The 27,836-nt window shown below is 46.6% G+C and overlaps 1 protein-coding gene, 1 long non-coding RNA gene, 1 other non-coding gene and 1 pseudogene across 3 annotated transcripts; 3 read left to right on the top strand and 1 right to left on the bottom strand.

Annotated features, from left to right (window-relative positions):
• Positions 1-903: 903 nt before the first annotated feature.
• LOC100830700 lies at positions 904-3,060 on the top strand (annotated as a pseudogene).
• A 12,579-nt stretch (positions 3,061-15,639) lies between these two features.
• On the top strand, positions 15,640-21,745 carry LOC104585371. The gene is made up of 3 exons (XR_733126.2): positions 15,640-16,043; positions 16,635-16,910; positions 17,005-21,745. It is a non-coding gene; the product is annotated as an uncharacterized LOC104585371 (long non-coding RNA).
• Positions 16,231-16,381, top strand: MIR156D (microRNA MIR156d). The gene has a single exon (NR_126897.1). It is a non-coding gene; the product is annotated as a microRNA MIR156d (primary transcript).
• Positions 21,746-23,541: 1,796 nt separating the features above from the next.
• On the bottom strand, positions 23,542-27,511 carry LOC100824759. The gene is made up of 5 exons (XM_003580034.4): positions 26,233-27,511; positions 24,803-24,860; positions 24,594-24,677; positions 24,368-24,509; positions 23,542-24,101 (listed from the first exon to the last, which is right to left on the bottom strand). The coding sequence occupies exons 1-5, from the start codon at positions 26,711-26,713 to the stop codon at positions 23,703-23,705; spliced, it is 1,164 nt and encodes a 387-aa protein (XP_003580082.1). The 5' UTR covers positions 26,714-27,511; the 3' UTR covers positions 23,542-23,702.
• Between the last annotated feature and the right edge of the window lie 325 nt (positions 27,512-27,836).

Raw genomic sequence — 27,836 nt, 5'->3', positions numbered from 1 at the left:
TCTCTTGTTCGATTAAACCCATATTTGGTTGTTTCAAGACAGTTTGGAAATGTAATCCCTATTTGGCACGAAAATTCTTGTTAATGCATCACAATACTTTTTTTTTTCCAATCATGTATAGTACTCCCTCCGTTCCTAAATACTTGTTGTTGTTTTAGTTACTGTTTTTAGTTACTAAAACAGCGACAAGTATTTAGGAACGGAGAGAGTATAACTCAGTTATAACCTACATCTCGGCTTCAACCTACTCTGAACCAAGTTGGAAACTTATTAAATTTTCCTAAATACTTGTCGCTGTTTTAGTTACTATTTTTAGTTACTAAAGCAGCGACAAGTATTTAGAAATGGAGGAAGTATAACACAGTTATAACCTACATCTCGGCTTCAACCTACTCTGAACCAAGTTGGAAATTTATTAAATTTTCGGATCATAACCAACATAGAATAGAGTGGCGCCAAAGTATAAAACTTCATGGCTGTCTTCTTGGCGCCAACCTAAAGAGGAAAACGTGAAAATATTGTTAGAAATGGGACGAGGCATGCAATTATAACACATAAAATGACTAAACTAAATTAGTCAAAAATAAAATCCCGAATTTAACGGGACGGACAAGACATGGGTCCCGGACTCCTGGAGATGTAGTATCCTGTGAACCATGAGGTCAGTAGTCAACGCTTTTTTGGCCGTTGCGTCTACCGCTGCTCCGGTTGAGCTGCTGAGCATGTGGTGGTCGTGTAAACGTCGAAACGTGCGCCGGTGTAACCCATCACGATGGCGCGGCGACTTCTCCTTTCCCCTGCGCAGATTCTGGCCGTTTTTTTTAAAATATTTTGACAGCGCAGATTCTTGCAATATGGCACGGAGCATTCACCAGGGGGAACCGAACGGTGCCGTCGTCACGCCAAAGCAACAGTGTACCCGTCCCTACCCGCGTCCACCCTCCGTTCCGTCTCGTTTCTTTAAGCCGTACTAATTACGCACCACCACAACAAAAATCAGCGGCAAATAATGAAAGCTGACTGCTGACAGAATACTTGCTCTGCATACGCCCTGTACACATATAACTATTCCGGCCGGCGCGCCTCTCACCTTCCTCACCCAACCAAACCCCACGATAGAGAATAATGGCGCGGTGAGTAGGACCGGCTCTCCAATCCAACCTTCCCCTACTACGAGACCCGCACGGTTGATCCCCACCCCGATTCACAGCCGATTCTCGTCTCAGCTAGCGACGAGTTCGATCATCGGTCCGATCATCCGAGGTTGGATTGGACCGGAGGCCGGAAGGGGAATAATGGCGCGGTGAGTAGGACCGGCTGGTCTCGCTTCGATGGCGGGAGGCGGGCGCGTGCGGTTCAACGTGGGCGGGCAGTTGTTCGAGACGACGACCACCACGCACGCCAACGCCGGCCGCGACTCCATGCTCGGCGCGCTGCTCGACTCTTCCTGGAACGTCCCCTGCGCTTCTTCCGCCGGAGGAGCAGAACAGCCGGCCGAGTACTTCATCGACCGCAACCCGGCGTGCTTCGCGGTGCTCCTCGACCTGCTCCGCACGGGCAGTCTCCACGTCCCGCCGCAACTCCCGGAGAAGCTCCTCTACCGCGAGGCGCTCTACTACGGCCTCCTGGACCACGTCCGCTCCGCGCGCCGGGGCGCCTTCGACGGCGACCGCCTCCGCCTGGCCTCCTCCGTCCCCGGACGCGCCCCGGGGGACGGCACGGCCATCCGCCCCGCGCCCGACGGCGGGCTCTGCGTGGCGCACGGCGGCTCCGTGCGCGTCTACAACTGGATGCTCGACGAGCGCCGCCCCGTGTCGCTCGACCACTACTCCCAGGTCAACGCCGCCGCCTACCTCGACGCCGCCACGCTCCCCGTCGCCGTGCGCGAGAAGAAGCGGCTGCTCGGCAACGGCACGCGCGACGACGGCGGCGGGATGGCCGCCTTCTCCGCCGCCTCCGGGGACCTCCGCCACCGCTTCCGCGTCCAGCACGCCCGCCAGCCCAAGCCCTTCACCGCTGGCGCGCTCGCGTTCCATGGCTCCTCCGGGAGGATCTTCGCGAGCTGCAAGGGCCGCCTCAACGAGCACGGCGTCGGCGTCTGGGACAGCGCCACGGGCGAGCAGGCTGACTTCTTCTACGAGCCGCCGGGCTGCGCGCTGGGCGACGCCGACAGGCTCCAGTGGCTCGACGCCGCCAGCGCGCTCATGGTGGCCACGCTGTTCCCCAAGACGGACAACTGCTCCATCGGGCTGCTGGATTTCCGGGACAAGAGCGTGGCCTGGTCCTGGTCCGACGCCGGCACGGCCGAGGACAAGCGCGTGCTCCACGCCATCGCCATGGACGACGAGCGCTCCGTCTGCGTCATCAACCAGTAGACGACCTCGGCTTCCTCGACCTCAGGACGACCGCCTGCGGGGTGCGCTGGAGCTCCCGGAGCAAGCTCATGAACCGGAAGGCGCCCGGGGAGGAGAGCTGCTACCCGAAGCTCGCCACGCACGGGGGGCAGCTCTTCTCCTCCATGAACGACAGCATCTCGGTGTTCAGTGGCCCCGAGCACGTGCTGACGTCCACGCTCAGGAGGAGCTACGGCGGCCCCATCTGCGATTTCTCCATTGGAGGCGACCGTCTCTTCGTACTGCACAACGAGGAGAATGTGTTCGACGTCTGGGAGACGCCGCCCCCGCCCATCATCTGATCGGCACGGTCTGCTCTGCTCTCGGGTTCGTCGTGACTTCAGTTGTACCCTCCCTAGTCACTTACAGTAAATTCAGAATGGTTTCAACAACTGATATTACTCATCACTGTTGACTGTAACCTTCGATCTTAACAGCCAGGGCATTCCAAGCTTGCTTGCTGACACAGAAAAGAGAATTACAATTCAAGTACATTTCTAGTCTGTACTTTTTTCTTTTGACATGACATTTCTAGTCTGTACTTTGTACCGGGCTGGGCATTATCTTTTTGTACATGTTTATACTGAATTTTCTTGCCCTTATAGTTACAAATGGGACGCATTGTGATTTCTAAACACAAGTTAGTGATGCGCATCTGTTGTTGGTATCAGATGTTGTCCTGTCATAATCATCGCATATCGATTCTCAGCTGAATATGTTAGTGAATGCTAAAGCACCGAAAGATCTCTTACTCCGCACTTGATGGGGACGCCCCATAACCCATAATATCATATCCATCTGAGACCAACCTGCATTTTTAAATTAGTGAGTGAAGGATAAGATTTGCCCGTCCTGTTTATCCATGACTGCCAGAATATTAATTGCGAATTGGAACACGGCCTCCTCCTGCTTCACACAATCATTTTCTGTGACTTGCTTCTTTGTTCGAAATTTGCCTGTCCTGTTTATCCATAACTCTTCTTGAACGGAGTGATTTTGGTCTCAAATAAACCCCTGCATAAGTGCCTGGTTCTGCTCTGTTCTTCAGAAGAAGTCACAGGACTACGATCCACTGAATCACCTGACGAAAACAGTTGCAAGGACACTGCCAGTCTGCTGCTTACGTAATCCAGTGAGTAAATCGTACAGAACCACCACATTACGGTGAGCTGAGCTTTTACGAGAACCACCGTTTTATCTAATTTTTGCGTAGAACAACCGCATTTCAGTAAAGTTGTTGCAGAAAACACTGATTCTGTGGATTGAGGCGCATAAGTGCGTTTCAGACCGGTCGGGCTCACATGTACCGGACGTACCAGACGTTAGTCCCGTCCATTAGCGCCGGTTGGATTACTCCCCTCTCTGTTTATCTCCTCTTCTTCTTGTTGCTATGCGCTGAATTCGCTGAATTCGAGAGAAAGAAAGCAGGCGCACCCTGGGCATCGTGATGGAGTATGCGGCATCTACCACGACGCCGGCAAGGTCGTGGGCTGCCACGACTGCCACCCAAATACAGCGCTGCCTCCTTGGCCGCCCTCGCCTGGACCAACCCGAGCCCGAGCTGCCCCCGCCGCGAAGCCCCTCCGTCGGCCGCCTCCCTCACCGTCGCCGGCCTGCACCAGCGGCGGATCCACAACGGTGCTGCCACCATCCGTCTCCCTGTGCCAGCTCGCACGAGGAGAAATCCTTGGAGCGCCCGCCGTGCCTGGACGAGCCGGATCCGGGTTCATCTTCCCCAACTCCGGCGTGCGGGGTCCAGGAGGGCGCTCCCGCCACGAGCGCCTCTGCTGCAGCCCCACGCGCTGCTGCCGGCGGTCCCGCGCGCCGCCCCTGCCGTCGCGCGCACCGCAGCCGCTACGCGATGCCGCCGCGAGCGCCTCCGCTGCAGCCCCCGCGCTGATGCCTCCAGACCCGTTTGCCGCCCCTGCAGCCCCGCGCGCCGCTGCTGCTCCGCCGCCGCTCGCGCACGGCTCCGCGAGCCCCTGACCCCGCGCTGACAAAGACAGCCCCGCGCGCCGCCGCTGTTTGGTTGCTGGAGAAAAGAGATGGCAGGGAGGAAGGGAAGGGCGCGGGGAGCTAGCCGCTGCTGCTTGCCCTGACGATGTCTCGGAGCGGTGCGCACGCTTCCAAGCAGCACTAACGGACGACGTAACGCCGGCTTGGCCCGGTCAACCTGACGTGTGGGTCCGGTCAGTCAAAAACGCACTTATATGCCTCAATCGACATAATCGGTGATATGTACAATAACTTCACTGAATTGTGGTGGTTTTGCGCAAAAATTAGCAAAACCGGTGATTTTTGCAACAAGTCACTGAATTGTGGTGGTTCAGATCAATTTACTCTAATCCATCGGTGGGAAACTGCTCCAACTCATGGTGAGCTGATGGATAAGCAAGTGGGGTCGTGGGTGAGCTTTTGCTGTTTGGAGTTGGTAAGAAGTGGTAGAATTTTGGTGCATCTCTAGTCCAAATTCCTGTCCTTTTTCCACTTGGAACGGAAGGCACGTGACAGGTCAGTGCAGTGTGGCCGAAGCTTTATCTTTACCGGTTTACTCATGGATTTTTTTTTCCTAATTGTATATACTTGGCGTAAGCGCTGCACGAAAAGTAACTTTTGCGATGTAGCATATGGAAATTATTGAGGCCGTTCTGCAGACGAAGGACCGAAGCAATGTGTCTTGTGCATTTGACTTAGCACAAAAGGAGATGTACATTTATCTGTGGACGGAGGGAGTAGGCAATCTCGGACTTACCGTTACTTAGCTTGGGATTTCCTTTCTGTCTTAGGTATGCTGGGTATGGTATAGTATCAGACCATTCGTACCATAATCAAACTAGCAACAGACAGATTGGAAATACAAGCGTCGAATCGAAACACCTCTGAAGTCTGAATCAAGGGAGGCGCGTCGCCGACGGATTTGGACACTTGGATAGTATACGAGATCAGGTTTTACTTCTACGTCGGCGCCGATTCGTCATGCACGCGGATGCAAACCGAGATCTGCTCGGTGGAGTGACCATTACTGCTGATCCAGTGCTCCATTAGACCATTACTGCCTCCCACTCCCAAGATCTGATGATCCCATCTCCCCTCTCGCAGGGGCCACGCACGAGGGAGTGGAAGTTGTTTTTGCTCGATTGATGTCGTCGATCGGGTGGTGCCTGGACATCCTTCGGGCTTGAATTCGATCAGCTTCTGGGAGTGAGTCTGTGAGTGGCGATGGACCTGATTAAGGTTCAGTTTGGCATTGCTGAGCTGTGTTGCGCTGAACTTATTTTATAATCTGTTGTGAAAAAATACACATGAAAGTAGCGAAAAGTTGGTTTGCCAAACACAAAAGTAGCGATAAGAGGGTGAAAAAAAGAAGATTATGAGAATCCACCGCAATGCCAAACGCAACCTAAGAAGACACAAGATGTGTTGATCAATTGATCGACCTACTCCATAGTCCATACAACAAATAAAATCTGGTTAATTTGATACATGCCACCGTAATATTGGTGATTTTGAAAAATGTCACTGCAATTCTCATCTTTTGAAAAATGACATTACAAATCTACAAATTCTTCGAAAGATGCCACTACATTGGGTCGATCAAAGGATGAGAATTGCGATTGCGTCTTTCGGAATCGCCAAAATTGCAGTGCAATATATCAAATTAACCCCATAAAATCATGATCTTGGTCTAGGAAAAGAGAGAGAAAAATCAAGGAAGGACCAAAGGAGACTTCCGACATAGTGGAGACAGTTGAGGAACCAACGACGGGGTGGGGTGGCCACCGAGTCGTGCGCCCCCAACCAACCCCCCTGTTGACTCGTTTCTCCACCTAATAGTTTGTTGTGAGTTCTTATCCATTGGGCCTATATAAAGGAGAGGAGACTACCCCTTGTACGTACACTTGAGATCAGAAATTAATAAAGAGCTCATGTTTCTCTCTACTTCCTGGTGTTCATCTACTTTACTGTACTTCGTGATTGTGTCTGTGTTCGACTACGATCTTGGTGTGCAACCTCGGGACCGGCTAGCCGACAGAAGTTGTGCACGAGCCTCTACCCCGAGCCTTCATCGAGCCTACCTCAAGCAGGCTCTCGACAAAAATTATGGAGGTATTGGATCTGAAATTTTATTGCAAAATGGATTCCTCGCTGCGTTACGATTTCGTTTTTGCGATTAGTTTCGTTTCGTTGTATTTCACCTCAAGATTGGATTTTCCTCGCAGGTCGCTTGCTGACCAAGTCGTCGGCACAATTGCCGATCCATCCTGCCACATGAGGGACTTGTTGACCAATTTTTGGGAGAGACGGCGCCACGCCGTCGAGCGTCGCACCGCCGGCCACCGCAGCCATGAATGCCCGCGAGCCGTGCCGCCAGATTTTTCCCATCGCGAGCGCCGCCAGTGCGCCGGCCGCCGCCACCTCAGGAGCGCGCTGGGCATGAGCGCGCGTCGCCGCCTCGTGCGCAGGCCGCCGCAGCCTGCAGCCGCCGCGGGCTGCCGCCCAAGGGAAACCCTAGGGCTGGCACGGCTGGTCCAGTTGGGCCGCGCGGGATGGGCCTTTTTTTGGCTGGAAAAAAAAGGGAAAATGGGCTGGCAACCCGAAATGCATCATGGGCCAGGAATTTTGCGTTTTAGTCCGGGACGTTTCAGTAAATTACATGCATTTTATTCATGTTGTGTTATTTTGCATATATGTCCCTGGAACTGTCTGTTTTATCTAAAATCGCATAATTGGGCCAAATTTGCTTCGGGAATGTACTTTTTGGGCGTTTTTTGCCCTTTGCACTTGCTTAACATGCCATTAATATTAACATGCTTCGATTTAGTGCTTTTTTATGCTGTAGATTAATTGTTCAAACACTTTGAATCGTATTATGAAGCATAGAATCACATGTTTTTAATATTGGAACGACAAATTAAACCACAAATGTATTTTCATCGCAATTATGCATTGGAATCTAAATGGAATCATGCATATTTGCGGATGTCGGCAATCACCAAGCGCGAGTTTGACGAACTTGCACAGCATGGTGGTAACTACCTTGCATGGGCAACTGATGTGGAAATCTGGCTCGAGGGTAAACAACTCTTGAGCCCGATTGGCTTGGGTGGCAAAGGTGCCCCGGCCGCCACGTCGGCTGAGAATGCCCAGGCTTTGCACTTCCTACGCCACCACCTCTGCGCCACACTCAAGATTGAGTACATGGTTGAGCGGAGTGCCTTAGCCTTATGGACCGCACTCAAACGCCGGTTCGAAAGACTGAAGTACTCCACCCAGCCCCAGGCAGAGGCGGAATGGGCCCGGTTGAGGTTTGCGGATTTTCGGTCCGTTGGTGAGTACAACTCGGCTTTACACTGAATTTGTACTCGTCTTCAGCTATGCGATGTTACATTCACCGATAGCCAGAAGATTGAGAAGACTCTCTGAACCTTTCATCCGGATGCCGTGCAGTCCTCCCGGAGCTACCGGCAAGCGAACTACAAGGAATATTCTGAGCTGATCGACATCCTCCAAGTGGTTGAGGCGCATGACGAGGTTCTCAAAAAGAACTTTGTCGTGCAACCACTGGGGGCTAGTGCGCGCACAGAAGTGCAGGCCAACACTTTCAAAATCCGCAAGCCCCTCAAGAAGAAGAGGGGCAAGAAGGCAGGGAAGGACAAGAAGGAGACCAAGGTGCCAAAGGGGCCCCAAGTGTGTTTCAAGTGCGGCGGGAAGTCTCATTATTCCCGCGAATGTCGCGCACCTCAGCACGTAGCGGATGCTTATAAGGCGAGGAAGGCACATGAGGCCAACCTCACTATCTACGGAGGGGGGGGGGGGCCTGTGGCGCCCCAAGTGGCGCCGCCGCAGATGATCCCTACGCTGCCATCCTTGGCGATGTTACAGGCATCCACTACTGACACCACCACACCGATGGATGTTGAGCCCTCGGGGAATCATCCATCTGGTCTGGACTTGGAAGACGCTGCAGCACTTTTCACCATGGATGACGTGACCGCAAACAAGATTGCGCTTGAGGTCAACGGTCTCATGGAAGAGTCTACCTAGCTTGCTTTATTCCTTTATATTTGCATGGTGGTGTGTTTCCATACATTTGAATAATCGATTTATTGTAAGCTCTACGAGAGCAAAACATATTGGTTTTATGGCGATTGGATGTTGAATTCATTCATTAATTCCTTTATTAATATTGATGGCTTGTTATGTTCTGAAATGTATGTCGCATTTACTTAATTATGTTGCTACTTCCTCGCTTCATTAATTAATTAGATGCTATATTTTAGAACACGTGGCGCTCGAATGGAGGAAACGTGCCTTGTGGATAGTTGTACCACAAACACCATCTTGAGAGAAACTCGTTATTTCGAGTCCATTAAAAAGACTCCGGCGAGTATCATGACTATTGCAGGGGACGAGTCAAAAATAGTAGGCTCTGGACGAGCTACTATCATACTCCCCATGGGAACAACTTTGCTCATTGAGGAAGCATTATTGTACCCAGAGTCGACTCGCACTCTTGAGTTTTAAGGACATCCGTGCAAACGGCCTCCATGTGGAGACCGATGATGATAATGGCAAAGAGTGCCTACTTATCACAAAGCGCGATGCCCACGGTAAGCATGTTGTTGCCTTCATTCAACACGGGGCTTTACTACACTAAGATTGTAGCGCCGCCCGTGTACACTACCTTAAAGACTATATTTAGAAGCTCTGAACTATTTTGCTTATGGCATGATAGATTAGGCCACCCGGGTATAGAATGATGAGAAATATAATCAACAACTCAAATGGGCATGGGGTGAATGTTAAAATTTTCCCGAATCATGATGATTTCGTGTGCTCGGCATGCGCGACGGGGAAATTAATCATTCGACCATCACCATTGAAAGTGAGGGATGAAATCCCTGCGTTTTTGGAACGCATCGAAGGGGATATATGTGGTCCGATTCAGCCCCTTTCGGGGCCGTTTCGATACTTCATGGTGCTCATAGACGCTTCGTCTAAATGGTCATGTGTTAACTTGTTGTCTACACGGAACCATGCCTTTGCCAAGTTGATGTCGCAAATCATATAAATGAGGAATAATTTCCCGGATCATCGTATAAAGTCTATTCGAATGGACAACGCTGGAGAATTTTCTTCAAAAGCGTTCGATGATTATTGTATGGCACTTGGCATTAAGGTTGAGCACTCTATACCGCATGTCCATATGCAAAATGGACTAGCGGAGGCATTGATTAAGAGGATTAAATTCATTGTCAGACCACTCCTTCGCGGTTGTAATTTACCAACCACGTGTTGGGGGCAGACAGTGTTGCACGCCGCAAATCTCATCAACTATAGACCCACAGCCTACAACATCCATTCACTTGTCCAACTAGCGCAAGGGTCGGCACCGAAAATTTCCCACCTTTGTAGGTTCGGTTGCCAGGTATATGTACCGATACCACCCCCTTAGCGATCAGCAATGGGACCGCTCCGTAAGTCGGGGATATACATTGGTTATGAGACTGTGTCCATAATCAGGTATCTGGACCCCATGACAGGAGACTTTCATACGGCTCGCTTTGCTGACTGCATTTTTGACGAGGATCTCTTCCCGACTTTAGGGGGAGGAAATCAACCTTGACGAGAAAAGTCGAGAATTGACGTGGCAAGCCACAGGGATCCACGCAAATGACCCGCTTACAAGTGAGACACATAGAGAAGTCCAAAAGATAATAGATTTGCATGCTTTAGCGAATCAACTGACTGATCACTTTAGTGATTTGAGAAGTGTGACAAAATCACATGTGACTGCGCGCAATGTACCGGAAAGGGTAGAGATACCCAAGGATCCTGTGGGTCTACCCGCTCGAGTCCAAAGGCCTAAAAGGACGAGAAATCCGGTTCCTCAAATCCCAAGTACTCGGGGACACCCGACGAAAAAGGATAAGGGGGATTTATCACACTCGGTTACTAAAAAGCCCCGAGAGAGTGAGGGGAGCCAATTGAAACCTGGCACAAGTACGGAATCTCCAGCGCAAGGAATTCCGGACTTTAACCTTCCAACAGTGGAAGCATCCAGCGGAGATGTGAGCGCACACATCGACGTGGAAAAACTAAAGGACCTCGCTCCAGGAATGGGAAATCCTGTTGAGACAGAGGATGCGCATGATGCGCCCCATGACGAAAAGGCCATAGATTATGTTAACACGGGAGAATCAATAAACCGAGCGACTGCTAATGTCGACATAAACTTTGCTAAGAAAATTGCCGCAATCATCGATTTTGACCCCGAGCCTAACTCGCTCGCTGATTGTAAGAAGAGGTCGAATTGGAAAGATTGGCAGAATGCAATAGCTACCGTATTATTATCTCTGCACATAAGAGAGGTTTTTGGACCTGTGTGTCGAACCCTCCCCACGTACGCCCCGTCGGCTATAAGTGGGTATTTGTCCGCAAGAGAAATGAAAATAATGAGGTAGTACGGTACAAAGCAAGGTTAGTTGCTCAGGGGTTTACTCAACGACCTGGGGTCGATTATGAGGAAACCTACTTCCCGGTTATGGATGGAATTACCTTTAGATATTTGATCTCAACGGCAGTCAATATGGACTTAAAAATGAAATTGATGGATGTTGTTACTGCTTACCTGTATGGTAACTTGGATTCGGACATTTATATGAGGATACCTGATGGTCTCCTGGTTCCGAACCAAGACAGTGCAAACAGAGGTCTATACAGTGTTCAACTCAGGAAGTCACTGTATGCACTTAAACAGTTGGGTATAATGTGGTATAATCGCCTGAGCGGTTTTCTACATGAAAAGGGCTACACGAGCAATGAAGATTGCCCACGTGTATTTATACGGTGATCCCAAGATGGATTCTGTATAATCTCGGTGTACGTAGATGATTTGAATATCATAGGTACACCTGAGGATATTGAGAAAGCAAGTTCCTACTTGAAGTCGGAATTTGAGATAAAGGATTTAGGTAAAACCAAGTTCTGTCTAGATTTGCAACTGGAACATTCCCATGATGGGATTCTAGTGCACCAGTCTACCTACACTCAAAAGGTGTTGGAAAGATTTGGATTTGACAAGGCATATCCTTCAAAGACTCCCATGATTGGGCGGTCATTACAGCAAGACAATAATCCTTTCAGGCCGAAAGAAGAGGGGGAGGAAGTTCTGGGTTCAGAATCTCCTAACCTGAGTGCTATTGGAGCACTCATGTACCTCGCGAATTGTACACGGCCGGACATAGCATTCGCCGTCAATTTGCTGACTAGGTACAATTCTGATCCTACCAAACGGCATTGGAAAGGTGTTAAGGATGTCTTTCGGTACTTGCAAGAGACCAAAGATCTTGGGCTATTTTATAGAAGAAATCAAGAACTATCTTTGATAGGCTATGCCGATGCAGGGTATTTGTCGGACCCGCATACATCCAAGTCTTAGACTGGATATGTTTTTCTATGTGGTGGAACTGTTGTTTCATAGAAATCATCAAAGCAAAGTCTTGTATCGACTTCGACGAACCACTCGGAAATCATAGCACTATATGAAGCATCACGTGAGTGTGTATGGCTTCGACGGATGGTTCGCCACATTCAACAAACCTGTGGGCTGAACACCGTCCAGACCCCCACCATTATCTATGAAGAAAATACAGCTTGTGTTGCACAAGTACAAACGGGTTATGTGAAGAGTAGCCTCACCAAGCATATAAATCCTAAGTTTTTCTATGCACATGAGTTGCAAAAGATGAACGAGGTAAAGGTCTTGCATACTAAGTCGTGTGAAAATCTTGCTGATTTGTTCACCAAGTCACTACCGGCATCCACTTTTGAAAAGTGTGGGAATGGAATCAGTATGTTGAGACTTAGGGAGATGCAAGGTTCAGGAGGAGATACTTCACATACTCATCGTTAAGTCTTGATCATGGCGATCAAGTACTCATCTTGGAGATTGAGTCGTTTGTACTCTTTTCCCCTCAGCGAGTTTTCTTGTGTTTCTCGCATGAGGTTTTTAACGAGGCAATCTGTGCAACATAGCAACGTATCCTATGCTTTATTTCTCCATGTGTTTTTCCCACTAGGTTTTTTCAGAATTTTTGAGGCATATGGCGTACGGATAAGCGTCCAAGGAGGAGTGTTGAGGAACCAACAAAGGGGTGGGGTGGCCACTGAGTCGTGCGCCCCCCACCAACCCCCCTGTTGACTCGTTCCTCCACCTAATAGTTTGTTGTGGGCTCTTATCCATTGGGCCTATACAAAGAAAAGGAGGCTACCCCTTGTACGTACACTTGAGATCAGAAATTAATAAAGAGCTCATGTTCCTCTCTACTTTTTGGTGTTCATCTACTTTACTGTACTTCGTGATTGTGTGTGTTTTCGACTACGATCTTGTTGTGCAACATCGGGACCGGCCACCCGGCAGGAGTTGCACAATAGAGACAAATTCCTTGCAGTTAGTTTTTGGAGTGAATTCCACTTCCTTTACCAACAAAGATAAAATTTGTGACAGTGAGTAGCCAATTTAAGAAAAAATTTTACCAAGGTACCCCAATAGGAAAAAAAAATACACACTAGGAACTGTTTCTTTTCTTTTCTAGACGAGCTCACACCTGGCAATTCAACAGGCTGGTCTTTTTTTCAGGGACAAACAGCTGAGCTGTGCACCTGGGCCAGATCAGTTGACGTAGCTAGGCCCAAAGATTGCCTGAGCATTGAACGGCCCAATGACATTAGTATGAACTAGGGTGGAGTGGACACCGATAATTAATTTGGAAATAAGACAAGCATACTTGATTACCACCTTGATTACATGTCTAAAACAAAACTTGGTTCTCAGAAATGGGCTAAGCTGCAATTTTTTTCCTTCGGGCTGCAACTTCAGTATAAGCAGCTTAGCTCGATCGATTGTTAATTCGACAACATGGCAGCCCTATGCGGTGCCTTCAGCCATGCCTGTGGTCGTGTTGGATACGGGCCGATTCGGATATGCTGGAACACAGGACCGCGTGTGGCTGCTGGCTGCACGGACGCCAGGCTTTGGATCTTCTCAGTGCGCGTTATCTCATGATGATTTCCCTTGGAAATGTTCGTGCCTTTTTGTGGGCGATCTGGTGGGATCTCTGCAGAGTAATCCATATGCATGGAGTATGCAGAGATCTATCAGAGCCCGATCTGACGATCTCCATCTACTTTCGGCTTCGTTGTGGCGTTCATTTGAAGATCTCGTGCTAAGGAGAAGAGGTGCAATGGGCGGCGGTCCAAACGTGCGCTCCTCCCCTACGGAAAGGACCTCGCGTCCGTGGTGGAGTTAGTGGTGCGTGCACGGTGCGCCTCGGCAACGGGGCTGGTTTGGCAAGGGGCAGATGTTATGGAGCGGGCTGTCCCGTGCCGGCAAATACACAGAAAACTTCCCCGGAACCATAAAACGAGGCCGTGGTTTTAATTAGTTCCAGTTTTTGGAGACCGATCACGGATCCATCCACAATTATTCACCACCAACGGCCGAGCATACGTACGGCGGCGTCGTTGGCAATGGGGTCCAGGCCCAGCCTGTCAGATAAGGCCGCACACATCATAATCGTACAGGCTACAGGCCACGCACGGGATTACACTCCTAGCTAGTGCTGTACACGACGTACAGTACGTAGTTCTACGTCCCTGTCTGTAGTACGTACCTGCAGCTAGTACTCGTTGCCCGGTTGGCAGATCTGGAGCCGCTTTTGGGGGTCATGTGATGCTGCCGCAAATAGAAATGCGCACAAGCGCCCGCGCGCGCGTCGTCCAGTACGGCGGTACGAGCGTGCGGAGAGCTAGCTTCTACTGTTGTGCATGCGGCTGGCCGGCGCCCTGCAGCCACACGATATGTAGATGGCATCGGTGCCGACCTCCATTCTACTCCTACCCAATAGGCAGCGCATAGCGCACGGGATTAAAGCCACACAACGACCGGCACGCGGGGTGGAAAGGAAAGGAAGTGACCGTTCGACATTGTACGATCAGACCGAGCCCCTGGACCACCGTTAGGGCAGCCTTCTACGGCGGCGATGGAAAAAATCGCAGCCAGGCAGGCCCTGATCGAAATCGCGGCCGTCTCTGGACCATCATTAGAGTAATGTATAGTGTGCATGATTCCTAGCTAGCCACCATGTAGAGTGTGCATATAATTTGTGTATGGAAATTAAAGGCGTCTCTGTATGCACGTATGTGTGTGTGGTCAACATGAGTCAATCAGGGAAGGGACCAGACAACGCAAACAAAGCACTTTAAACGCGCGTTTTGCTCGGCATGCGCTATATATCGTCGTTTGAGACTTTCGGTTGCAGTTGGTTTTTATGTCTTGGCACTTCTTTTCTGATCGGCGATGTGCGGTCAGCGTCGGCTTTGTCGCAGATCTAGTGAGGTTATATCTTTTTGGATTTGTCAGGCTAGATATGGGATAGTTATATAGCTTTTTTCGTCCCATTATTCTTCGTAATAACAATCTATTTCTGAGATCACTGCCATCGATGTCTTCTGACTCAAGAAGTGACTTTCCGGTTGGTATGGCGACAACGTTTTTCCTAACTTGCACGTGGTTTAAAGGTCTAGGGGCTGTTTGGTTTGTGCCAAATACAATCCTACCAAATGTTGGCAGCTTGCCAATTTTTTGGTCAAGGATTCCTTAGCTCTCATTTTGCTAACTATTTGGTAAGAATATGTGAGAGAGGTGTGATGAATCATATTCATAACCAAAATTTTGACAATGAAACAAACGACAACCAAATAACCATAGGCTACAAGGCTGGTTGGGGGCACAAACCAAACAGCCCTCCTAGAGACCGCATCACGCCACCGGCGAGTGCAGTAGGAAGACAACGCCGTTTTACCCCAAGGACTTACTGTAATTTTTCCTCAAAACATGAACAAAGAAGTCCTCTTACTCTCTAGCAGCCAATAACGAAAATTGTGCATATATTTGGTCGTCAGATCAAGAGCAACATATTCCAAATCCACCGACAGGTCTGCAGTTACCAGGATCCATCCCATGTCAGAAGTTTTTACCTAGACGGCTCCACGGCCCATGGCTAAACTTTCACACATCATCTCTCTCTGCGGTGCAGTCTGCATCAAATACCGCCAGTATATCAGCACGCATCTATATACTCGGATTTTCCCCCGGACAGCAGCCGGCCACGTCTATCCGAACCTGCAACCTTAAAACCTTACCATGCCATCTCTCTTCTCAACAGTCAACAGTACCCCAAAAGAGCTAGCTCACCGCCAAGGGCATGTGGCTCCGTGTCAAGCCCCTACTGGGCCTCCATTTTAATACTACCACCACCCTTATCTCTTGCAGCAACCCCACCCCCCGGCCTGTCTCCTGATCCCCCAATTTTGGACCAAAACCACCGCGCTGGCCGGGGCTGTCACGCCAGCTAGTAGCTTGCAGGCCTAGCTATTATACTCAGTGGGCGATCGAGACGCCACAGCCAGCGATGCGCCGATCTAGCTGCAGTATGCCGAGCGATCGACCACCTCGCCGTAGCCAGAGCGCGGCCGGGGGGCGAGCAGCCGGTAGATCGATCGTCGAGCACTCGAGCCCGTCCGGTTCGGGCTCGCCTGGTGCTGGCCTGCTTGGCCCACCTTGCCTATAAAATCAGCACACGGCCGGTACGCACATCTCCTCGATCGATCGCCAAAACGAACACCCGCTTTTCGTGTGGTGGTCTCTCGTCGTCTCGGCCGTGGTCGTTGTGCGGTGCCGGAGGGAGGGAACCGAGCTCGCTAGGGAGGTTATGCAGTAGTGGGGTCTGTGGGGGAGGAAGGCGTGTCGAGCCGGATCCTGAGGCGCCGGCCGGCCGGCCGGCAGGGTCATGTGTGCGCGCGGTGACAGAAGAGAGTGAGCACACGGCCGGGCGGGACGGCACCCGGCGGATTGGTGCCGTCGCGGCCGCGTGCTCACTGCTCTGTCTGTCACCTTTGCCCAGAAGGCCGCCTCTTCACGGACACCCGGCCTGCCGGCCGCGGCCTCCGCCGCGCGCGGCTAGCTCCCTATGACCCATGTACAGTTTTCTTTCGCATGTCACAAACGAATGAGCCATGATTTCTTTCATCGATCCATCCATCTGAACCAATTGTAGTAGTAGTACTACGACCCTTTCATGTATCCAACTACCCGAATTTTTTTTATCCATCCATGTATGTGATCTTTGGCATTTGGGTCGTTTTAGGAGTATTTGAAATGGGGAATTTTTTGTGTAGACTTGTAGAGGAGTAGGCAGTGCGGCGCCTCTTGTACTGGATGGTGGTTTTCCCTCCATTGGCCTTGTACGACGCCTTCAGCTCATCTTTCCCGAGGAGCCCTATTCCCTTCCCGAGGAGCCCTATTCCAATTAGGGGTACCTTTTCTGTTCCCTTTCTTGGGAAGGGAATGCATTCAGCATTCATTGCGCCATTGATGCATCGCAGGATTGCAGGAACCGTCGCATGAATCTACTACTGATTAAGTGATGAGCGCACTGCTCCTCCATCTCCATGGTAAACTTTGACCCCTAATCTGTCTGTTCACTCCTTAATTTCTTTCCATCTCCTCTCTTGCTCTTCTTACTTCCACTTTCCTCCTCATGGCCAGGACTACATACAGTTCAGCCAAAGCAGCAGATCAGTACGTTCACATGCAAGTGGACCAGAAGAGATACTGGCTGCGCAGGCAGGAGAGGAGGGCCGGAGAGAGAGGCGAGCTTAATTAGCATGATGGTGGATGGCACACATATATGTACACACCACGGCCACACAGATCCGCTGCTGCCATATTTTTGCCTTATAATCATCATCAGGTCAGTTATCTTCCGCGTGTGCTGTCCCCCTGTCCTTTCTGTTCTTCGTATGTCCTTTTTCTCTTCTTCGGAATTTACCGCAGCACTACTACCTCACATCACATCACAATATCGGTGCAACGATACATTTGTCCCCTCGATGTGGTTCCAGAAATGTAGGTTATCCTGTTGAGCCACTGTTCCATTGATGGCGCTCGTACATGCTGCCGTCAGAATCTCTCGCCCCACATGCATGTTTGACTCGCGGTAGGGCTCCTGTGAAGAGGAAGAAACTTTTGTTCAGATAAGATTCTAGTTGGACCAAGTCTTTATACTAGTAGCTAGCTAGATAGAAATATGAATTTTACAATTTTAAAAGCCTGAAATTTGGATTCTATTGAGCAGATGTTTTTTGGAAGTCATAATGTGATTACTGTAATCTTCTTGCAAAGTTGATGCTTTGGATTTTTCCTCCACAATGATCCCAGCGTGCACGCATTGTACTGTACTGAATTAAGCCTGTTGACTTGTTTATATTGATCTTTTTGTTGGCATATTCGAATTATGAGAGTTAATTTCCCCTGCAAAATCATGGATAGTACACAGCTTCACAAAATTCCAGTTTTTCCATAGTCTAGTATAGCTGATTTCTGGGATCAAATTCTTGATGTGTAGTAATCGCATGCATTTTTGTTTTCAAAAAGAAGAGCCATGGGCATACATGCTTTGTATGGTAAAACTATTTAACTTTGACCTAACTAAGCTGCAATATAGTATTGCATGCTTTACTTTCATGCAGCGTTACAAATTTAAACAGCCTGTCATCATGTGCATGCAAGTCTAAATTTTTGTGATTAGTATGTTGCCTAGACATTAATTGCAGTTATCTTTCTGGAAAATTTACATGCAGGTAGATCACACCTTACTGATGCAAAGTCGAAGATTCTCTTGCTACCATCCAATTAACAATGATCGATCGATGCATGCATACATATCACGGGTACTTGTTTATAAATTGTTCCATAGCATGCGTGTGACCCCGGCCGGTTATCTGTACGACGATCACTTTGCTGCATCCCCATTGCCCAACTAGAGAAAACTTATCCATCACAATAATGTCAATTAATTGTTATATATACTCAATTACTCACTCCTTACGTAAATAGATGACCTATTTAGTCTGAAACGTGTATTTTGACCGTTACTACTTCTTGTACACATATATGTTAACAAAAAAAAATGATTGTGGTGGGAGATATTGAATAGAATCTTTTCCCTCTTACATACTCCCTCTGTTTCAAAACCGTGCATCTTGAATGTTCAAGTCTGAGCTTTCTAATGCAAAAAAATGCTTGCAACATTTTTTAAATATTTAAAAAAACCACAGGTAATTAAAAGAAAGTGCTTTTGAAGACGATGAATGGTGCTTACTAATTTCATTATATATTTGACGGCGCCGTGTTATAGATTATTTACTTCATTCAATAAATTATATTATTTGGTTTCAACAAAGATGCTTCCAATTAAGTTATGTATCCATATTAATTTTGATCTGTAACAAACTAAGTGCTTCGGAAAGGCTACCGTGTTGCCAAACAAACCCAATTTATCAATTATTATTAATTTAATAAAATTTTGGGCTAAATAGTACGTATATGGACACTTATATTTATATAATAACATTGTTTATCTTCACAGCACCATTCAATTACATTTTTCAATCCATGAGATTTTATGTGCCACTCAGAAGCTGATTTTAAGAGTATGTGTCTTGGTAAAGTTTTGGTATTTAATCTTTTTTAGCATGTCTCCGAAGGGACCTCTTTTGGCATTTACTCCCTCTAGTCTTAAAAAACATGACAGTGCATGACACGGTCTTCTAAACTTAAGTATTTGACTATTATTAATATTACAATACAACTATAAAATATAAACATCTTGGTACATTTTGGAAGTCTTTTTGAGACAAATCTTTACATATAATTTTCACACATTCATTTAAAAATTTAAAAGTACATTGGTGGTCAATGTTTTTATTAAACTTTGACCAGCACTGCCTGTAATCTCTTTTTTTCGATTCTTTAAATAAATAAAGATTTTACTTGCATGTTTAATACATCATGATTTTGTATATTCCATTCAGTAGCAAGCTTTCAGTACAACACGAACTGATGTACTCTTGGGGCAAATAGCCTATAAATTCATCGAAAAAAGGCTATGTCTTGGATTTGCAGATGCATGTGATCGATCATATGAAACTAATCAAGGGTGTCCACTCTGCTTAGAAGTCTACAGTTTGAACTAAAACCATAGGAAACAATTCAATCTATATTGAGGTACTAAAGGTATTGTCTCTTATGCGTGTTCAGAAATCCATGTACATTCAAGTTACACAAAAGCCAAGTGCACATCAGCTGGTTAGACATATCACGTATGCGATTCACACATGTATGCCAAGATTTAATCAATATATATATATGAATATGCGTCAGGAAGTAATATTAATAGGGGTAAAATTAGAAATGCAATCGCAAATATATGGTGAGTTCTTCACTTCTTTAATTAAGGTGCATGTTTTTCATTAATTAGCTCTATATGTGAAACAGTGGAGTGCTCTGGCCATGTAGGGGATTTGGGCATCTACTTTAGTTTATTACCTCTTTGAATTGTTGGAATTTCATATGATTCTTACATGATTCCAATTCTTAGCGGAGTAGTTTTCTTACAAATGCCCTTGAACATCCAGTTTACACTGTTCCATCAAAACGACTATTTTTGCAGTTTTTCTACATTTTACAGTTACATTCCTTCCGAATTTCTGTATTTTCCTATATTTTCCTACCAATTCGTGAGGTCCAAAGAGGTCCTAAATGAGTTAATTCTGTTGTTGCCTCTGTTGTCCATCCTCAGCGTCTGATCAGAAATCAATTTTTGAGATGAATATAGGTGACAGAAATTTTTACCCCTTTGGTACATGTTGAACTGCATGCAGCGACGAGTACGAATCCAAGAAAAACATGCACTTTGTATGTAAATTAAACTGTTATATATTATCAATTTAATTATTCTGTCCTGATAGGTAACTCGTTCTTATTTTTTATCTGCGGTAAATATTTCTTTTAAATATTTTGTATCCATATCCTTTGCGTCATTGTCTTGCCTTCTCATGCTTCCACCCTCTCCTTCTTCATCCTCACTAAAAATTTGAGTCGAGGAAGTTGACCACAGGGTGTTGCCATTGTTGATGCGGAAGCTTCTGAAACAAATGAAATGGTGTTTTGCTTTCATCAAGCAATTCCAAAAATGGGAGTCTCAGGGCTTCCATTCGACTTAGGGTAGGCATTTGGACCAAAGTATTTGTTACACAACAGAGAATGCCACATTCCATCTTTCATAAGGAACTTAAAAGGCCACTTAGTGAGCAATGAGATATTTTTGGCATCGAGATTCTGGATACCTAATCCTCTGTGGTTCTTGAGGTGACAAATGACATTCCACCTTGTGACGCGAAACTTCTTTTTTATCGTAGCCTACTTAGGTTGATCAAATAATCCAAAACAAATTGCTAGCGAAAGGCTAAATCCAATTTCTGAATAATAAGAAAAAATCTCTCTTAAAAATTATGTGCATGGAAATTTCTGCTTATCGAGAAGGGCCTATCTTTTTTACTTTATGTTGAGTCACCATTCTTTCTATATTCAGGGTTCAAGACGAAGTTATTAAATTACTTTATACTTTGCTTCTTGATTATTTCCTTTTGCATCATTTAACTTGTTGCTATGTGAACTGATAAACTGTATGCATGGCCACTTTTCTTTAACATAGGATGATACCTTCTAATCATGATGGAAACTTTAGCTTCTTAAGTAATGAAGAATCATGTATGGAAAATTTCCAATGCTTGTATTGTTACTCACTTGGGATTATTAGCATAACAGGGAAATATGATGATTCTTTACAACTTATCATCCTACTTGCTCAAGAAGGAATAAGGATCAAGCTTGGGGACATTGATACATTGAAATGTGCTAGTTCATTTTGAAGTTTAATGTTATTTTTCTGTAAAGTCAATTATTTTGAGGACCAAAATTTTCTAGTAGAATCCAAAATTTTCTTTCTTTCTGTGATTGCATACAGGAAATTTCTCAGAATTGGACAAAACTTGGCAGGTGAGATATACATGGAAGGATGAAGATATTGTGCGAAGATGCCGATCAGGGCCCCTAGCCAGGGTGGCTTAAGGTGGTGTCTTGGTAGCCGCTAAGCCAAACCGCCCTGGGCTAGTAAATTATCTAGGCCATGTAGGATATATAATTGTATATATATGTGGGGAATGGTTCAGTGTCAGTGTTGTTATCTCCTACACCTTATGCTAGGATTTGTGTTTTACTTCGGGAATTATGAGACCCATGTACTCAATGCATTTGTCTCTCAAGTTATAATATCTCCATACGGATTAGAACGATCGAGTCAAGTAGCTAGGGTTGTGATATGTTTGCATTGACTTTAGGCCTCACATATATTTGATATCAATTGCATTGACTTCCTGGAGTTTAATTATTTGTTTTGATGCTATCATGATGTTGAGAATTATTTGCTAGTGAAACTACGAACCTAGCTAAGGCTTTTTTCTTTTCAATTACTAGAACCCCGTTTTACACACTTTCGCTCTCTTTTACATTTTTGTTTTCATTTCACGATGGGTGGAAATGGAAGGAGTAAACCTCAACTAAAGTCTAAACTTGTCATAAACGTTGTTCATGTCTAAGTTAAAAGGGGAAGGATCTATAGTCTACCACTAACTCTAGGTCTTAATGGCTTAGATGAGATACATGAGTCGTTGTCCAACTTAACCATTCATAGACGAGGTTCCTTCTGTTACAAACCACACAACCACTTCGCTCTTCTCAGAGCAACCAAGGAGGAGACATTTTTTTGTCTCCTTCGTCGGCGAGGCTGGGTCCTCGTCGTCTGCCTCTTAAGCGATGGGCGAGGATTGTGACCCTGGTGCTCCACTCTGCCGCTTAACCGCCGTTAGTGCTAATTAACACGTGATTAAACTAATTGATCACATGATTAAATTAATCTTAACAGTTAGGATAAGCTTACATGCTCCTGGGGACGCCACGTTGGTGGTGGGGAAAACGCCGTGTCGGCATAATCTGCCCTGGCCTGCCAATGAGGTTTAGTTGTGCTGGTGGGTGTTTCATCTCCACTCTTGTAGTTGGGCAGCGACCTTTACAGAAGATTTTTATGTTTTGAAGAACGGTCTGTGGTTCTTAGTCGGCAGCAACATTCTTGTTTAGCTATGATGTATGAAGATAGCGGCGCCGGGATCTGGCGGGCAAGGGGAACAGCAGCGGCCGACGTGGCACGATGCCTTGGTCTCGTCACGTGCACCGGTCCGGTTCAGCAGCTCGAAAAGTAATGATATCTACGATGGCGCTCTGCCAAAACTGGGCTTCATTCTTGAACGGTTCAACCACACTATGGCGGTGGAGGAGATTGATGGTGGGCGCTGGTTTTGCTTGGTACAAAGGTCTCAAGGATCAACTTGCAATTTTTCTTTTTGTGGGATCCTTTTGTGCAAATATTCAAGACATTGTCATTCCGATTGTCTTATGTGCTTTTGACGTTTGTGTATTAGCTGTAACCTTGTTGTCTAACGGAACACGTGGCTTTTCTGAATAAAAAAACGTCCGTAGACGGCATAGTCGATTGTGCAGGACTTGCTGAGTCAGTGGTGCTGATGGTGCACAGAGCCTATCGATGATGCTGGGTCAAAGCCTCAAAAGGTTTCGGGCGAGGTCGGATGGGCAGTGCCCAGTGAAGTCTGTCCACGGTGCGTTACGAACCATGAAAATACTTCCTCCGTTTCTAAATACTTGTCGCTGTCGCTGTTTCAGTGCAAACTAAAACAACGATAAGTATTTAGCAACAGATGGAGTACATTACATGTCGAACTGTTTATGTACACCATACTAAATTTGTTGTGATCTCACATCTTAACAAATATAGTATGAAGGCAATATCGAATTATCGATTGATATTTTGTGGGGTTAAAAGATAAAACATATCGGCTCTAGTGTGTTGATCGTCATGTTGCTGGCACGCCACAGGTGCTTAAAATTAATGTCTCTCCAGCGGCACCGTTCAAGTCACAAGCTGCGTATTTTGATGGTGAAACACTGTCACGAGCTTCATCTCGGCATCTCTTCGTGGTTTGGTCACCTGCCGAACTGTCCTGTCTGTTCAGTAGAACATTAGTTCATTCAGATTGTATGGCATGTTAGCAACAGTTCCCAGATGACAGGGAACGAATGCCTGATACAGCATGCGAGCTCCACAACAGATTCTGGAAAAACAAATGCATTTTGCATCACAAAGAATATACATCATTACATGCTGCCGTTCGTTCAACCGTCTTGACTCTTGACACGCCGAGAACTACTACCCTACGATACACAAAACACACTCGCTTATACATCACTGGAGCTTCCTCTCCTAACCGCCGCTAGGAGATGCTGAGTTCATCTATCGGTCTGGACAGCTCGATGTCTACAACTAGTCCGTTGGTCCCATTCGTATTCTGTTCTGTGGTGTGATCACTGCCACCAGAATTTGCTTCGCGGACTGATTCAGTAGGGTTAGCACCGGTTGCAGGAGATGCGCATTCAGCAAACCGGTAGCAGGAGGTAAGGTGGTCATTCGTCATGCCAGAGACTTGCATGAAGGTATACACCACTGTTGGGCCTACGCTACGGAAACCCCTTCGCACCAAATCTTTGCTTATCGCGTCTGCTTTAGATGTCTTTACAGGTACCTGCCGGGGATACCTGAATCTGCTAAAAATAGGCTTGTGGTTCACAAAGCTCCAGCAGTACTTATCAAATGACCCAAACTCCTCTTTAATCTGCAACAATAAGCACATGGTTAAGATAGAAAACACAGCTAAAGTTTTCATTTTGTTATGGAGTTAATAAATCTTAATGTGCACAAGAAGCTCTGTTCTAAAAAATATATGCACAGGTAGCCAAATCAAAACGTTAAGAAAGGTAAAAGGTTTCATTTTGTTATAGAGTTCCTAAATCTTAGGAAGGTTTGCCATACCACATTTCACTAGTTCTAATCCAAAAGTTATTGCATAACATCATGAGGGTAAGTGGGCAACAGGCTAACCTTCAGTATTTGGCGTGCATTCTCAAGAACACCGCGCAGTTTCTGTTCAGATAACAAGGAGCTGCTAGGACTTCCTGGTGCAATAATCTTCTTCTCACTTAATTTAGAGACCAGTACAGGGTCAAAATCCATGAATACCTCCCTGTCAGGCACACGTGAACATGTTACCATGGTTGCGGAACGCGAACAGTAAAGATCCAAGTACATCAGAATTGCAAAATGCTACCTGAATATAGATCTCTTGTTCAAAATTGTTGGCCATGTAAGTTCAGCTAATGAACCAGAGAGCACCAGCAACTCAAACAACTTCCTGTAATCAACATGTAGCAGTTCACACTTCACTCTCTTAAGAAACACAAGATATATACTTTTAGAGAAGAGTATGCCATAGACACAAATGAAATAGTATTTTATTAAAGGCTCATGTTTGCATACTTGTCATCATGAACTGGAACTCCCCATTCTTCGTCGTGAAATGCAACATAACATGGATCTGCACTTGCAAATGAAGATGATTACATCAACTGACAGCCACACTAATGTTGATAGGAAGATTTTGGAAGCAATAACAAACCATGGATTATAAGATGCAATGATGCATGCTCGGACAATAAGATTAAGCTCATAAGACAATAGTTTTGAATGTAAGATGGTTTCTCTAAATTAAAACTAGGTTCAGGTTGCTGATACAATCAGCTTGGTCTTATTGCACTGAACTAGAAGCGAAAGGGAGGACAAAAGGGGGGTATCCAGATAAGTGGAAGGCACTAACACATAACAATCTAAAAGTTTACTCAGGAATAAAAGTTCATGTTCACAAAATTAGAATGCTCATGCACTGGATTTCAGTTTGCACTTTTGCTGTTAAGGAATGGTTTGCGTGATAAAACAAAGTAGTTATTACTTATTACCAGGTCCTTGTTAATCCTGAAATTAATATTATTGGAACAAAAGGATGAAAATAAAAGGACCAAGCCTTGTCTACACACACACACACATGCACACGAACACTCCAACGCGCATTTTCCTCTGGTTTATCCAATAAGATTACCAATAGATCTGCGTATGACTTGACAAGCATTGCTGGTACTATATCATGAAACAATGTTTCGGATTTCTAACCGCATGCCCATGCTCTCATCGTGCATGATCTCAAAAATTACTCCAAGACACTTATTATGGATCGGAGGGAGTATGTACTTATTGTTTCAATAAGTAAAACTAGAAAGTACCCTTCGCTCGATTACCATTGCGCAAGTTTCAGTGTGATTAAAATCAGAATTGCATGATCTATACTTGTCGAGTGATGGTATTTTTTTTCTTGCATACAGAATTGCTTTACTTCAAATATTTCCACCACCAATTCTGTTTGCACACATTCTTAGAAAGCCATTACTTGAAAAAAAATACAAGAAGAGTTATCTACCGAGGACTTTTAGTGGAAGAACAGCGGTCTTTTAGCAATCTGCCTTGTGGTGATAGCTAACTAAGTACCTGATGTCCTGAACTCCTAATCATAGAATATTTTAGTGATTGCAACTTAAGCATGTAACATACAGAAACATCTTCATAACAGCCGGAATCCTATTGATCAGAGGGAACCTAATAAGAAAAATGGTCAAATCATAAATGATTAATATAAGTCCTAGACCCCGGTTACTGGCATTTAGGACTAGCATCTTAAACTCATGAACAATAGACCCTTTTTCTGAATCTTATACCAGATGCACATTACCTCCTCAGTCCTCTTCCTACAACAAAGCCAATACTGGAGTACTAAAAACCATTGCACTAGATCAATTGCAGGTTTATATATGCTAAAAGGAGCAGTAGCTCAAGAAAATGCACAAAGGAAAAAGACATACCAGTATTGGCTGTCACCCACGCGCACCTCCTCTTCAAACTAGACGCGTCACTTGGTGAAGCCGATCCAATCTCCCTTTCCAGCATGGCAACATCCTTAGGATCAATCTGAGAGATGGTCTTCTTCTTCCTTGCCCCAAATGTCGGCCTCCCTATCCGCCCTGTTGATGCTCGGCTGCAGAATGAGTCGGTCGACGCATCCGATGAGCATGATGCGTCAAGAGAGAGCCCTGAGCGCAATAGCAGCTCCTGCCGGCGCATCCCTGCCGGCACGCTGAGTGAGGGAAGCAATGTAGGCACCCCGGGAGGCTTCTTCTCCTCCAGTGCTGCTGTTGCTGATGCTAAATCCCTACCCGGCCTTGGTGAGGGCTTCCGGCCCCGTGTAGCAGATATAGACCTAGTCCTGCTCCCGGCAGACCGCGGCTCAGAGTCTCCACCACCAGAAGCAGGCGACAGCCGCCCCCTCGTGTTAGACCCAGACATTGCGACCAAATCACCAACTTTCTCAACCTCCCCAAAACCCCTCCCTCGCCTCCGCAAGCTTAGCAGGAAACGAAATCGACGAGGCACTGCTCGGGAAGCACCTAATTACGCCAAACCAAGCACCATACCGCAGACAACTGGCCGCATTCCAAACGATCCCCAGCTCTCTCCGCAAAATCCACGAGCAAAACCCTAGCAGTCGACACCCAACCTCCCCGACATTGCGGAGAACAAGCTCCGAGGCCTCGATCTGAACCCCGGAAACTCCAAAATCTCCCCACCCTGAGCTCTGAGAAACAAAAGCAAAAGCTCAATCACAAAACCTCGCGAGCATCGGCGGTAGGCGGCGGAACAGCTCCCCGCGAAGCCCGATTCGGGTGCCCCCGACCAGCGAACCCTAGCGACGGCAACGCGGCGCGCGAGCAGACGAGAGGGAACCCTAGGAGCACTGGAGGAGTGGGGGAATGGACATGGAGTGAGGAGTCCAGGCAGCAGCTCAAAATTTACTGCCGCTGGTATTGGTGGGGGGTGAGTGCCCTGGTGTTTAACAGTAGATTTGGTTTAAGCGAGGTGTTTTGGTCTGGTCCTGGTCCTTGCGTGTGCGCATGAGCTAGGAGGAGATCTCGGGTAGTTCAAGTCAGATTAATGCTTACTACGGGAGTAGCTTCAAGCCTCAAGAGTCAAGACTTTGATTTGTCGCGTTGCTTCCAGAGATGCTTCAGTGTCCTCTCTCGAGCGGATTCGGTGTTTTTTTCACCGGTCTTGGATGATGATGGTCAATTTAGTACTCATTCGGTTCGCCGGAATTTTAGAGGATTTTCATAGGAATTAAAAACTAAGGATTTTTTCCTACAGGTAGCATTCGTTTCATAGGAATTCTTAAAGATTGTCTCAAATTGAACTAATTCCTAAGGATTTTACACATTAGGTCAGACCTCATTTAAAATTCCTAAGGATTGAACTGTGCATGACATCTCAATCCTCTGCTTTTTCTATTCCCATGATTCCAAAATCCTACAAACCGAATAGGCAGGGTTAGACGATGGCATCCTTCGGTAAGTCGACGTTTCTTTTTATGGATCATGACTCGAAGCAAGTAGCGAAAGTCAGACTTATTCTTTGA

The sequence above is a fragment of the Brachypodium distachyon genome, chromosome 5, assembly GCF_000005505.3.
Source record: "Brachypodium distachyon strain Bd21 chromosome 5, Brachypodium_distachyon_v3.0, whole genome shotgun sequence".
Lineage (NCBI taxonomy): Eukaryota > Viridiplantae > Streptophyta > Magnoliopsida > Poales > Poaceae > Brachypodium > Brachypodium distachyon.
This window is presented reverse-complemented; position numbering and strand designations above follow the sequence as displayed.

Bases quoted from the DNA above. Each gene is read 5' to 3' on its own strand.
- LOC100824759 (XM_003580034.4), bottom strand. From the start codon at position 26,713: ATGTCTGGGTCTAACACGAGGGGGCGGCTGTCGCCTGCTTCTGGTGGT. The intron at 24,678-24,802 runs GTATGCAAACAT...TGTTGATTACAG, and splicing joins GTTCCAGTTCATGATGACAA to GAAGTTGTTTGAGTTGCTGG. The intron at 24,510-24,593 runs GTAGCATTTTGC...TGTGCCTGACAG, and splicing joins AACAAGAGATCTATATTCAG to GGAGGTATTCATGGATTTTG.